Source organism: Thermobia domestica, chromosome 9 (assembly GCF_964235325.1).
Source record: "Thermobia domestica chromosome 9, izTheDome1.hap1.1, whole genome shotgun sequence".
Taxonomy (NCBI): domain Eukaryota; kingdom Metazoa; phylum Arthropoda; class Insecta; order Zygentoma; family Lepismatidae; genus Thermobia; species Thermobia domestica.
The window spans coordinates 154,945,786-154,960,331 of NC_137462.1; the positions used below are offsets into that span (position 1 = coordinate 154,945,786).

General features: G+C 37.1%; 1 protein-coding gene across 1 annotated transcript in view; it reads right to left on the reverse strand.

The window, feature by feature from the left end:
- Positions 1 to 6,061: 6,061 nt before the first annotated feature.
- The window catches only part of LOC145661065 (uncharacterized), a 33,623-nt gene continuing 25,138 nt past the window's right edge, over positions 6,062 to 14,546 (reverse strand). Inside the window, exon 2 of the mRNA XM_081726506.1 lies at positions 6,062 to 6,186. Coding sequence (XP_081582632.1) covers positions 6,062 to 6,186 — 125 coding nt within the window. The remainder of the gene's footprint in view (positions 6,187 to 14,546) is intronic.

The following is a 14,546-nucleotide window of genomic DNA, read 5'->3' on the forward strand; positions in this document are numbered from 1 at the left end:
CAGAAAACAAAATTAGTAGCACTTTCACCTAGGAGCGGATTTGATTGGTCTTTCTGGACCACGGGGATTCAGATGACTTTCATTGGGTTGATATTACGTTGTTTAGTAAATAGAATGAAATTTCTAGTTTTAGAATCGTGTTCGTGAACTCATTATTCATGTGATGATACTGACCAGGAATGTTGCCTTGTTGTCCTCCAGTTATCTGCCGATGGTAACAAGAGTATCCTTCTGATTCTGTGTGACATTCTCGGCACAATTTACCAATACATGCCGTATTCTTTTGTTTTCATTTATGAAGGAGTCGATAACATGAACCAATAGAAATATTTAACTTTCCCGCAATTTGAAGGGCAGTCAGAGGACGATCAGATTTCACAAGTGCACTGACCCGCAGGATTTTCTTCTTATTCCGACTCATGGATGGATGACCAGAATAGGGATATTTCATGGACATTCTTCCAGTTGGAAAGCTTGCTAACCACTGAAAAGTCGACATATTAATGTATCATTGAATGCTACTTGTAATATTGCACATGTATGTAGCAGTTTTTCCAAGTAAAAAGCAAAATCTAACACAGATTCGTTGTTCCTTTCAATCATAGATGTTCATTTTACTTCGACCTCACTCACCCTCGCCCTCGCAGTAGCAGTTGGCCCTCGCCCTCGTTCAGCCTCGCCCTCGCGAATGGAATTGTCCATCGCCCTCGCGCGCTCTCGCCCTCGCTGTCGAAACTTGTCCTCGCCCTCGCGCACCCTCGCCCTCGCGGCCAAAACTTGTCCTCGCCCTCGCGCACCCTCACCCTCGCCATCGAAGCTTGTCCTCGCCCTCGCGCACCCTCACCCTCGCTGTCGAAGCTTCTCCCCGCCCTCGCACACCCTCGCCCTTTTCGTCGAAGCTTGTCCTCGCCCTCGCGCATCCTCACCCTCGCTGCCGAAAATTGTCCTCGCCCTCGCGCACCCTCGCTCTCTTCGTCGAAGCTTTTCCTCGCCCTCGCGCACCCTCACGAGGAAAATAAATTAGAGAGTGTTAAAAATGATAGGGGTGAAACAATTGTAAATATTATAAGAAAGGGAAGAGAAACTGGTTGAGATATTGGCTAAGATTGGAATTGTATCATGCGGGCCGTACTAGAGGGTATTGTAGCAGGAAAGAGAGAGAGAGGGCGAAGGAGACTGCAAGTAATTGACGATATCAAAACAGAAAAATCATACGTGAAGTCGAAGAGGTTGGAGGAAGACCATGGAGCATGGAAGCTTCTCAATTGCGGCGATTGACCTGCCATAGAATTCCGATGATGATGATGATGATAATGTGGGCGTACATATCTATCTCATTAGTTTTCCCATCTTTTGAATCGTTGGTAGTATATTGGACGTAACGACGAATTTGGACGCTCACTCTGCCGGATGTAGCATATTTTATCTTTTCAAATTTTGCATTTAACACTGTTTATGGAAAAATATATTCAGTACATCCAAAAATAAATACGACTCCGACAAAGAATTCGCAGAATACGTCCCCGTTTTCAACAGAATGGGAGTTAGTTTCTGTTGCACGACAACGCCCGCTCCCACTTGCGTTGCCAGTGAAGCGGTTTTTGGCCAAGCATGAGGTCGTAAAGTCATTCACCATACTCTCCTGACTTGGCTCCCGCAGCCCTTTTTTTTTTTCTCACAATTCAAAACTGTGATGACATGAACACGGTTTGTGGATGTTGCAGACATCAAGAAGCACGTGACGTCGACATTGAAGAGCCTTCCGAAAGAGGACTTTAAAAGTTATTTCCACAACTTACACAGGCGGGCACAGAAGTGTATTACTGCAGGTGGGAATTACTTCGAAATACATTAAAAGGGTACGTTTTACACATCATCTTTTCTGGTGTTATTAGAGCAGTCCTGGAAATTAATAAGCCACACCTTGTATTAATAGCAGATATGCTAGTTCCCGAATTGTTGTTTTCAACTTTATTTCATTGTGTAATACTAATTTGAAATCGCAATATAAGCTATAAAGGTTCTGAACTGAATGTAGTAATAGGGATACGTATTCCTTTTGCTTAATTTTTTGCGCCTAAAAAATACATTTTCAGCACATTGTACAGTCGGTAGCAAAATTATTTTTCCTTAATCCTCGAGTGCTAAAATGATTTTTTAAAACTGATACTAGTAGACTGGATAAATTTTCATCCAGAGCATATTTTCATTTTCTAAAGTAAATAATATTATTCAGGGAAATGGATTTTCCATATTCAGCTCACTTTTTTGTTGCTTATAGTTTTTAACATTTTCTTCGCGGTGGGCCCCCAAACTCTGCGGGGGCCCCCGCACAACAGGCCCTGCAGGAACCTCAGTTACGCCACTGCCTTGAAATGTTGACAGTAATTTACACGTAACGACGAATTTGAATGCTAGTTTCTTCGAATGAACCGTATTGTACGTTTGCAAGTTTCGCCTTAAATATTGGTTATGTGAATACTATTCATTTTATCTTAATTAAAATATTAATGCAAAAACGATACATAACAGCTGGAAAATTTTCTTGACATTTTCATTCAGCAATAGTTACATCACATTACTAATTTGACTGAGAAACCGAAATGACTGAGAAACCACTAAAAGAGGGGGAACTCAAGATAAAGTTAAGTTTTTCAAATGACACTACGTCAGGTTGTTACATATTTCAAATCTACATGTTAAACGAAAACTTACATCACATTTATTATTCAGAGTTGCAAACTAAGGATTCTATACTATCAAGAATATCCAAAGTTTTGAAGCCTCTACCACATTTACAATATAATGAAGATGGACGGGCTGATGCACATCAAAGTACCTTAATTTTGAATACCATGGTCATGATATGACGTCTTTGAGATGAATAGGAACGAAGTTACAAAGGGTTGAAAATTAGATTTGTATTTGGAAAAAATGCTTTATATAAGTATAATACCATGATACTTGTGTGGTTTGTAATTAACAAACAAATTATTTTTCCCGTTTACTGCATTCATTACGTATCTCGAACCATTTCGGAGATATGATAAACATCGCTTAAGTTTGCAACACTGCTTCCAGAAGAATTCCAGAGCGTAGCATTTCTCTCTGTCGATTTTGTATGGTATGTCGCAGATTATTCAGTGTTTGGATATACAAATCTGTTGTAATTCTTTGTCCTGGTTCCAAGTATTCCACAAGAATCATATCCTTCTGGTTTCAAAACATGGTTGCAAAGATGATAAATTTTGACTATAAGCTGCTCCAGTGACACTCGCCGTAACTTGAACGAAATACTATGTATTGAATTAAGCACATTAGACCATTACATAAACCACACACTTGTTTACGGTGTGTATGCATTGAACAAAAACACAAAATGAAAAAAAAATACGGTTGAGCTTACAATACTGAATGATGGATACAGTAATGCTGTGTTTTATAAATTCATTTACTAAACGAAGGAAAAACATTTTGGGCTTCTTGTACGGTAGGAGCACCAAGCGCAGCTTGTAATGAGAATGACTTAATTCTTCGTGGTTAAGCCAGCTTACAGTTGAAGAAACGGCGGTTGAGACAAGAGTTCACTGTATGTGCTTAGAAGAGTATATTTGTCGCTGTTGTAAACAGTTGAGTTGAGTTGATTTTGAGTTTAACGTCCCATTCAGCAGCGAGGCTATATGAGACGTGGACCTACTGATTAACGTGGAATCCGAACCACATGAGCTCCCGCCGGGAATCGAACCCGGGTCTCCCACGCCAAAGGCGCGTACCCTAACCGCTTAGCCACGAGGTAACAGTCTTATTACTAGGAATTAATAACAATTTGTTCCAGCAAAATGAACTATTATTATTTGCAACAAACGGCATACTTTTCAGCAGTGACGTAACTAGAGGAGGCAAACGGGGCCGGATTGGAAGGGCTCAAAATTGGGCAAATATTTGAGGGAACTCTTTAATTTAGTTGCTCAGGGAGGCGCTAAGGCGAATTCTTGCCCCAGGCGACAACTAGCGTAGTTCCTTCTCTGCTTTTCAGCGTCACAAACTGCCCGTCAGAATAAAATCTTAAGTATGTAATTTTGTTCAGCTCAATCTGGTCTATCGATTCATATATATCTTAATATTGAACTTGTTGTGAAACAATAATAATACTGGAGAATTGTTGTTGCTTTAATTCCTTACACTTCATCAAGATAGTAAAGGTGGACCTGCTATGGAGAACTGTGACCTACAGCTTAACGTGGGAGACCAACGACATGAGCTCCCGCCGGGTGGCTTAGTAGTATAGCTCACCTCCGATGCGAAGGATCGCTGATCATTGGAGTAATTAAAATAGATTTATTTTACTCGGAGGGTGATGTCTCCTTACTTCTGAGAATTAAAAGAACCCTATCTGCAATAGAGAAGTACTATACAGAAAAAATTAAAGGAAATCTTAAAGTTTTACGTCTCACTGTTATGCCAGCTAAGCTAAAGGAGACGGTGATAATGAGAAATAAAATGAAATGGTGGAATGAAGAAAGCGAGAGGAAACGGGAGAACCCCGTGAAAAAATGCACGCGATGTTTGTCCACCGCAAAGCTCACTTCGCGCGAGCTGGGATCGAACCAAGGACCCCATGCACCCGAGGTGAACGCTGAGCCACTGAGCCACCGCGGCCCGCCCGGTACTATAGAGAGGCCAACAATGGTCTGGGTTGTCTCCCTCGCTCTCTCCCCTCTATTTACACTTATGCCCCTGGTTCGACCCCAGGCCATCTTAGGTCGTGGTGAACAATATCGTGTCCGTAGAGTTTTTCGGTGTTTCTTCCGTTTCCTCACCTTTTCATTCTATCATTTCTTTCATAACACTCACTTTCATTCGTCATGCATCTTCCTTAATCTAAGAACAAAAGAACATAAACGAAAGGGGTAAAAAGAAAACTACAAATTTTATTTCATTATACGACATTAGAATCTAGTCCAGTTGGCGGGTGCATAGACCCTCATGCCAATTCAAGTCAAATAAAAAAAAAGTCCTTATCCTGCCATACTATCCCACCTTGAAGGGAACTAGATTAAGCTACCGATTCTAGTTAACATAAGTAATAACTATTTCGCATATCAAACTTACGATTTTTGAGAAAGAGAAAAATGAAAGAATTGAATCATGTTTTAATGACTCTCAAATTTTAGTCCACTTAGTATTCAGATGTAACCTCACTATTAACGATCCATTCACTTGTACGTAACCCCTTCTCTTTCTGCTTTCCATAAGAAATGAAGAGCAAACTTAACTCTATTCAATCAAATAAGAATTTCCCTCTGGGACAATCATTCGCACGTAACATATTGTCCGTACGATGAACAAGAAAATGCATCAGCCTCTCTGAAGCAAAGCAAGCAACTCAGTTGATGACATGGCATAATTTCCATCCTGCTTCACAGCCTGGAAATGACAAAGAAAGAAAAAAGACGATCGGTTGGATACGTCATCGTTATCTCCGTGTTCTCAGCATCCACTGAGAGTTTTTTTTTCTTCTTCGACAACCAGCAAGCTCTTTCTCTCTTCTTCTATAACTTTTTTTTTTCTATCTTTCCGAGTCATCCCTATTTTCAAAATGACTCCTCTTCCTTCTCATCGGATTTCCCCATTTATGGTAACGCGTAGTTTCCTTTTTACTACATGCAGTAAGTGTGATACTACTACCAATGGTTAAATGGGAATGGCCATACTGCTATGCTTATCTCGGTAAACACTTTAGTCTCGCTCCAAAGATATGGTTATAAAGTAACATTGCTTTCTTCAACACTTAAGTAGGTTTCCAATAAATACTGTCGCTGGATAATATTTATCTGAGTGTTCTGCCCAAATGTCCAGTTACCCTAACATAGCTAGGTGAGACTACTAAGCCAGAAGAACAGGAATAGAAAGGCCAGTTTCTTTCCACGGAGGTACAAAAAGGGTTGTGGCAAACTAGAACTTTGGAATTTCCAATGAGGGGATAGATTGATAATAATTGGTAATACTATTACCAAGTATATAAGAGCAGTCATACATTTAACTCTACTTGTACTATCTGTCATACATTTACATCTACATCTGCTTCTGAGTCTGGCATCCCTGCATTCATTGGTGTGGAGAATATGAGATTTAAATCAGTTAAATCAATAGTTTGGTTAGGGGATATAATGAAAAAGAAAGAATCTGACAAAGAAAGATGACACAAGGTTAGAAGTAACGGCACTGATTGAACTTACCTCAAAGACGTCAATGACAACATTTGCAGAGCAAAGTGGTCGTGGTCTAATAGTTAAGGTAATAGATAACGACTCCAAATTGAAGCTGTTCGGGGTTAAAGAAAAAACGGGGAAACATGTTTTTAAATAATGTATATAAATAGAGAGATGGATAGTGTATGTACTGTTTCATAAAAGGTCTCAAACGTTTTAATATTTTACGGTAAAGCAAAGTGGAGTTTTCATTGTTATTGAGGATTAAACTGTGACAATTAAAATGAAGTTTATATGATCACGAATAAGATCATGTTTAATTAATTCTCTTGTCGTGTGGAATTCTCAAAACATTTTAAATCGATTAATCCAAATTTTGGCATGATTGGATTTTTTATATTTGACTTTTTTTTCAGTTTAGCGTGATTTCGAACCATTCTGCCCCCACAGGGAATCGAACCCTAGACCAGGTGCACCAATTGTTTCATGGGAACGAGTTACAAAATATTTATTTATATTTCTTTGATTTAAGGGTTCACTTTGTACAAAATACTTAACAGATCGATGATTTGACAAGTGTTTGACTCAACTTAAAAGTCCACAAGGAGTTGTGATAGCTGCTCAAATTTCATTCAAAATGTTCATAAACATCTAATGGGTATCATATTTCAAGATGAACATACAGTTAGTTTAAAGTGAAATTAAAATTGCCTGCAAACACGAGACAAATATACAGTAGATTATTATCCCTTAGGATGGTCTGAAAGTCGAAAATAGCTATTTGGACGAAAGTTGCCATTCAACCAAAGAAACACCCGTGCAAAAGCACTTTAAAATCAGACTGTATCTTCATGTTCCACAACGACCTTGAAATTTCACAATTTTGGCGTTATTTGTTAAATATATAAAACTTAATATACGTATAAACAAAAATAATGTAACGTATAAACAATACGTATAACTAATATAATGTATAAACAAATATAATGTATATTATAATGAAATTAAATGGATCAAAAATAAGTTCTAGGGATAGATCAAACTAAATGGATCTATGATTATTTAGTACTAGTTGAACCCGTACGAAGATAACCCTAGAAGATACAAACAAGATGACCCACAACATTCTGTATAAATAGTAATTGATATTATTACCATGAATTTTCCCTCTTTTTTTTTTTTTTCTTTATTTCTTTCTTCTTGCCTCATAATCCATAGTGTAATGTAAAGTTTAGCAGCAACAAAAGATTTTAACAATGATTGAGGGACCATATGAAATAATTTAGCTTGGTGCGAAAGTACATGCCGTTCTTCATTGGTTTGGCATTCGTTTGGACTGCATTGTGAAGCCTTCGTTTCTCGTTATTCATTTTTTTTTCTTCAGTTTAGAGTTTGATCGTTGCAAACAGAGTTTGTGTGTTGTTAACAGCATTTTCAATGCTAATCAGTATGGTGTATCAAGTAGAGAACAATAAACACTTTGGATACATTATACTTCTCGAGTTTAATCGAAAATCTAGTGCTGCGCAAGCCAAGAGAAGAATTTGTGGTGTATACGGGAATGAAGCACTTGCTGAGAGGACGGTGTAACGGGATAGACGTACCTCCCGTAAAACATACCCCCCGGTTTAAAAAAAAAAAAAAGGTACGGCACGAAAATGGTTTTCTCGTTTCCGAAAGGAAAATTCGACTTGTGTGATGAACCGCGTTCTGGAATATCTCATTTTAATGAAAACCACCTAAATCAGTTGGTTCACGACACGGATAAAAGTGAAGGGGAATGCGGGGGAGCGTTGTACCCCTGCTTCCAAAAAATATATGTTGCGTCCTTCCACATCCTAAAAAAAAAAATGCAATGGGCAAAGATAGGTACGGTGCACGGCGTGACGTCTTGTGTCTCCCTACCTTTTAAAATCCACTTTGACCCTTGGTTCACGATAATCCTGGCCAAACAACGTGGGAATTTACAAATTATGGAATAAGATTATACAACCATTGTGCACCATTTGCATTCATTGGGTAAAGTACAAAAAGTGGATGTATGGGTATCACATGTGTTAAGCGACACTAACAAAAATAAGTGAATAACCACATGTTCATCTTTGCTGGCCCGAAGAAAGCAACGAGGGTCCTTACTAAATACTCAGGAAATAACACAAAAGAAACGAAGCTCTAAACTAAATACTATTCAAACGACAAGAAGAAAGCAAGGAATTTTCTAGCTAGATACTGTTCAAGAAATGACAAGAAAGCAGCGATGTTCTTAACTAGATAGTGTTCAAGAAGCAACACAAAAACGTATTTTATGAGTTTGGTCTTTCTCCGTCTTCATAATTTAATAAATTCTTTTTTAAAAAATGCACACATGGTTCTCTGTTTAAAGAAATATTTTGAGCTCTATCAATATAAACTGTGTTCATGATAAAGAAAACAACCTTACTTTTAAATATGCTATCTGACTACCGTATTTTTCTCCCTAATTATAATTTAGATAGGGTAATGATAATTTAGAAACCCTTTACAAACTAAGATATAAAACGCTGCTCCAATAATTGGAAAAACCAAACTGATAAAGTAATCCATTAAACTGAAGGTTAATTACATGACTAAAAGTTATCTAATGAAACGGAATTTATGTTTCAGAGATACAATGCGAATTTTAAACATTGGTTGGTAAGAAAATATATATCTTTAAAAAATTAAAAGTCTTTTCAGATTAATTATTTTTTGTTTTGAAATTTAATTAAACATAAACAGCATTTGTTATCTGGATGAAGTGTTTGTAAATAAGTCACGAGCATATTATCTGTCACAAAAGAGAATGCAGGTTTTTCGTGGGATAATATCTTTTGTCTCTTGCTTATGAGAATGAAATCGATACACCACCTCGCGATGTAATTAAATGTTTGAAAGGTGTTAAAAGCCCAATCCCTACCTAGCCAAATCGATAAATGTATGACCTTTCTCTTTGCGTTCACACAAGATACTATAGAAATATTGTGAAACTTAATAAAAAGTAGGAAAAAAAATTGTTCCTTCATGGCGTGAAACTTACGGTCATATATTACAGGGTAGATGACTTACATTGGGTCCAGTGAACTGTGAATTAACGCAGATTTTTTCAGCACCTATCCATACAGTAGGCTTAACATGATTACATTTTAAAATGAACTGCCAACATTGACCAATCGGTCAACCCGGCTCGTACCTGGAGCACCTCAACTCTAGGAGTTTTCTCCGCGTGTCGATATAATCAACACGTTTATTGAATTCGTTATAGAATTAATAAAGAGGCCGCTCAAGGACTGGTACAGCGGCTAGCCCCATTTAGTGAAGTCCCGGATCTGCTGACCCAGCTGCGTATAATTATTAAACGGGTCATATCACTGTCCTAATTATACACTGCGACTGCCTGTGTTTATTCTGCTGGATATTACTGTCAACTTTTTACGGATTCTTCCCGCAGCAGCCAGGAACTTACGTCGTGGGACTATCTTTAGTGTTACCCCATACTGCTCATCCCAATGTTCATTATTTAGTGGTGTGAGAAAAGTGTTTGTGGTGAACTCCCAATTATAATATTTCATATATATATATATATATATATATATATATATATATATATATAGGGTGTTTCAAAACAACACCGACAACGTTTGGGAGGGGATTCCTGACACCAAGATAGGACAAAAAGTATAGACCAACTATGGAACTAGTAGGTGCACTATCCAAAAATGTATGTACTAAGGTACTTCTGCAACAATTTTTATAGAGGTAGTTTGGCTACGGGCATATAATTTGAAGTACTCATCAACTACCTCTATAAAAATTGTCGCGGAAGTACCGCAGGATTCTGAAACATGGATATTTGGATAGGGCACATACTAGTTTCTTAGTGAAGTCTTGACCCCACTACGGTAGGTCCCATAGTATTGGAGCTATGGACCTTCAAAGTTCATATTTTTCAAGTTTTCGACAGCCTATAACTCCGAAAGGAAGCATTTGTGCACCCATGGTCTATGCTTTTTATCTTATCTTGGTGTCAGGAATCACCTCCCAAACGTTGTCGTGTTGTTTCGAAACACCCTATATATATATATATATATATATATATATATATATATATATATATATATATATATATATGTGTGTGTGTGTGTGTGTGTGTGTGTGTGTGTGTGTGTGTGTGTGTGTGTGTGATACAAATTTAAAGGGCTATAACTTCGTTAAATGTGAAGAATAATTTTATGTTTGTGGTAATAGTTAAGTGTCAGTGTTTAGTTTTGTGATTGTTTTTCTCCTACATATTTTTTACACATAGTGCATTTAATAAATAAGCACAGTATTATTTTATTTAATGTGTTTTCGTTGCATGTATGCATAGTATTTTTTGTGTGTCGTGGTCTGAGGAGCCATCGTTTGAATGTCCGTGAAGATTTCGAGACGAGACATCTCTCGTCTGCCTCTCGGTGCCTTACGCTCGTTTCATTTGAGAGACCAGAGAGCGATCCGGGAAGAGTTCTGTAATCTCTCTCTGGAAATGTTCTTTAATGTCTTAACTAGGTAAGTTCAGATCTCCTGAAAGCACTTGTTGGTGGGACAGCGGGGGGCAGATCCGAAAAGCGGTTACAATCACACTGAGTTAAGTGATAGCTTCCGTTTGGCTACACCATATGTAGATCTCCAGATATAAAGCGTACAAGAAAATATTATGATTAAATTAAATATATTGGCTCTCCGACCAGGGGCCACAAAATTTTTGAACGGCCCCTAAATCGAGTTTTCTTATTTTCTAGGGAATAAACACATCATACTGAGTTAAGTAATAGCTTAGGTTTGGCTACACTATATGTAGTTCTCTAGATATAGGTAAGGCGTACAAGAAAGATTTTGAATGAAATATATTGATCCAAAAAGAAAAATATGGTTAGAGTTTAAAGTATGATTCGATATTCTGCAATTTTCTGTTTATTTATTTATTTATTGTTAAGCGAAGAAGGTAAAGTAGAATTTTGCATCTGTAAAGCTGTCTAGATTTTACTATGAATAAAAACTATGAATAAGTTTACAGCTGAAAAATAAATTAAATATTCTTCAATTGTGATTCATAATTAGCTATTGTCAAGGAGATGCATTTCAGTTATTTTGTGTGAGGTCAGCACGGGGTGTTTTCGAAAAGAAACCGAACTTTTGCTTTACCATCTTCATTGCTCATTGTACAACATTTTAAAACAATGTCCCCTTCAAAGCAGTTCCCTCTATTGGCAAGAAGCCGTTCCAAACGTTCTTCCATTTTGGGGAAGCCTCCTGGAACACACTTTCTGGAGTGGTGCATAGGTCTCTTGTCGCATTATCCTGAATCCCCTCTATGGTTTGGAAACGACATCCTTTCAAAGTGATTTTAAGTTGGAAACAGGAAATCGCCTGCTGGGGATAAGTCTGGAGCATTGGGTTGATGGGACACAACAAGAATGATGTCTTGCCAAATAACTGCGGGTGAGGAGCGAAGCATGAATTGCATATTGGCTCGGTGCACCATGCAAGTCTGGTTTGCTCACAATCAGTCCTCTTCCTGCACAACACATTGCTCGATCGCAATAAAATGTATCGGTGAAACTGTTTGTTTACCATCTGACTCGTGATGCAGAGTCATAACGGATAATGTCTTGCCAATCAAAAAACATAACCAACCTCACCGTGATCCCTGGCCGACTTATTCGTGTTTTCTTTCTAGGTCAAGGAGACCCTGAATGAATTGAAAAGCAATTGAAATGTTTCTGTAAATGTTTTGCCAAGTTTGTTGCCAAATTTCACACACGCACGTTATTCTTCAAGCCCTTGCATTGTCATTGTATCATTAATCCGACAAACAGCTTATGCACGTGCTCAGTTCAGCGGCTGTAACTCGGCCACTAATGGTTATAGTAAAACGAGGTAAGTGGCATTTTCTTATCTAGACCTGCGGCTAGTTGCGATCAGTAGGTGCAGCGCGCTCCTCTGCTGGTTGGCGCGTTATTTCAAAAGTTCCGTTTCTTTTTGAATACGCCTCGCATAACTAAACTTATTATTTTTCGTTTAGATATAAAATACTCACCTTTAGTCCTTAACAAATCAGAGAGCACAGTTCAAAATGTTACTATGCCATTAGATTTCGTTATACATAAAAGTTATACATTTATAACGTTATACATTTCGTTATACAAGCAAAAAATTATACATTTATACTTGAAAATGTCGAGGATAATACGAGAAAATGTTCTGTAATAAAATTAAGCAATAGTTGATAACATAAACTGCAATGAAATGCAGATTATTTGAAGTTGCCAAAATATTTGCCCTTATATCCTGAAATGTGAGTTTCTTAAATAGATAGGGATACTTCATCTTGAAATATACACTTCAAATTTGATTCTCGATAGAATCTGAAATGTGTTAAGAACTTTAAATCTTGATGAACGCAACACAAGTTTGACGTCCTATGGTTATAATATTCTCGTTACAAACTGAATAAACTTCACTATATAACAGTAATATTGAAACTATGACAATAATTTCCATATCTTTATACGTTTTGCATTTTTGCTATTTCCATACACCATAGTATTTGCATATACTGTATTGAATAAATCCAGGGAGTGGCTCACTAAACCAGCACCTGTTTTCCGATTGGTTTATAAATCAATGTAACTAATGCCTGATTTTTGGTCAAAAGATTTTTTTTCCTTTGCATATATTTCAGGAAGAACAAGTAACGTCACTATTTCAGTAGCAAACGCAGCAACTGATCAAATTGAATAATGCCAAAAATAGCCTACTTTGCCAGAACCTACTTTTGGTGGAAGTCCCTACATCAAATCTTTTTTTTTTTTTTTTTTTTTTTGCGAGGGGGGGTTAAATGCTTAAGAAGGTTTTACAGAATGCTTGTAATACGTTATGTTTGTTCTGTTTGATACGGAAAAAGTTTATTATGAAGAAACTTGTCAGCAGAGCTCCTTCTAGAATGTCTGTTATTAGTTGTAGTAATTGATTCCATTTTAGAGTCCCGTTCAGCAGTGAGGTTATATGAGCTCATACCGGCGATCGGACTCCTTCGTTTTTGTTTTTGTTCTTCTTTTCTTTACTTTGCTTTGCTTTTTCTTAAGCATCTACACAGTCAGTTCTTAGAACTTCTTACGCGTTGAGGTTGGAACAAACCCTATATTATACTTGGTATTGGAAAGCAGTGATGAAACTGGTTAAGAATTCTTTGATCTGGAGACGACGAAACATCGTCTTACATATGGAGAATTTGTTATGACACTGTTAATACAATTCAGATCCTTCCTGCTAATTTAGTGTATACCACATGCATTTTTGGTTCCTGTAGTCTTGGGTTCGATTCTCGTTAAAAGATCATTAAAATTTTCCTTTAACTAGAATTTATAATCATTATATAATCATCCGTCTTCTTTAGCCTAAAGCACTTAAACGTGAAACGTTAAACTAATTTTTCATTGATGTTTAATTCATTGTTAAATGTAATTCTAGCAACAAGATTCTTCCATCTCTTCTCACTAAATCTATAATTGATATGTGCGTCTCTGTGTGACAAAATATTGCACTGAAAGATAACTACAAGGTCAATAAGAGTATAAACGTATGAAAATTACAGAAAAGATAAGTTATATGATTTTCTTATAAGAAAATTTCAAAATGCAATCAAGCGTGCACGTAAAAATTGACATGTAGAATATAGGAAATACCGCTGAGCCCAAATTGTGTTTTGTTAAATCTTTTTGCGTAGAGTGTCCAAAACCACTGCATTACTTTTAGTATAAGAAAACGAATAAACCTAAAGTTACATTTGAAATAGTGAAGACTTGGTAGATTAAAATGCTGTAGAGCCGACATTTCGGTTATTTTCGAGCCATCGGGCCTGTTCGAATAGCTAGATATTTTAGGATTATCAGATCTATCCGAATGAGACCGGGTCTGAAAAGCAATTGTCGACTTTGGTCACGTGGATAGAAGTCGTGGCTAAAGTGATCCAAGTTGAAGCAGTAGGAAATAATTTACTAAGAAATGAGAGCGTACGATACTGATAGCAAATAAAATCTTTTGCGAGATGAGCAATCTAAATATGATATTGTGTATATTCAGCTTAATTTTCCTTTTTATCAAGAGCACTCTTCAAGGTATGAACAATTTTCAGTGCTGAAAAGATATTGAGGAAAATATTCAACTAAATATGAGAAAATTTAGAAAAATACATGGGAAAAAATGTTGAACAGTATACGTGCAAAAAGTCTGGTGCCAGTGTTTTGTAAGCTATTGACAAATTAATAGAAAGACAGG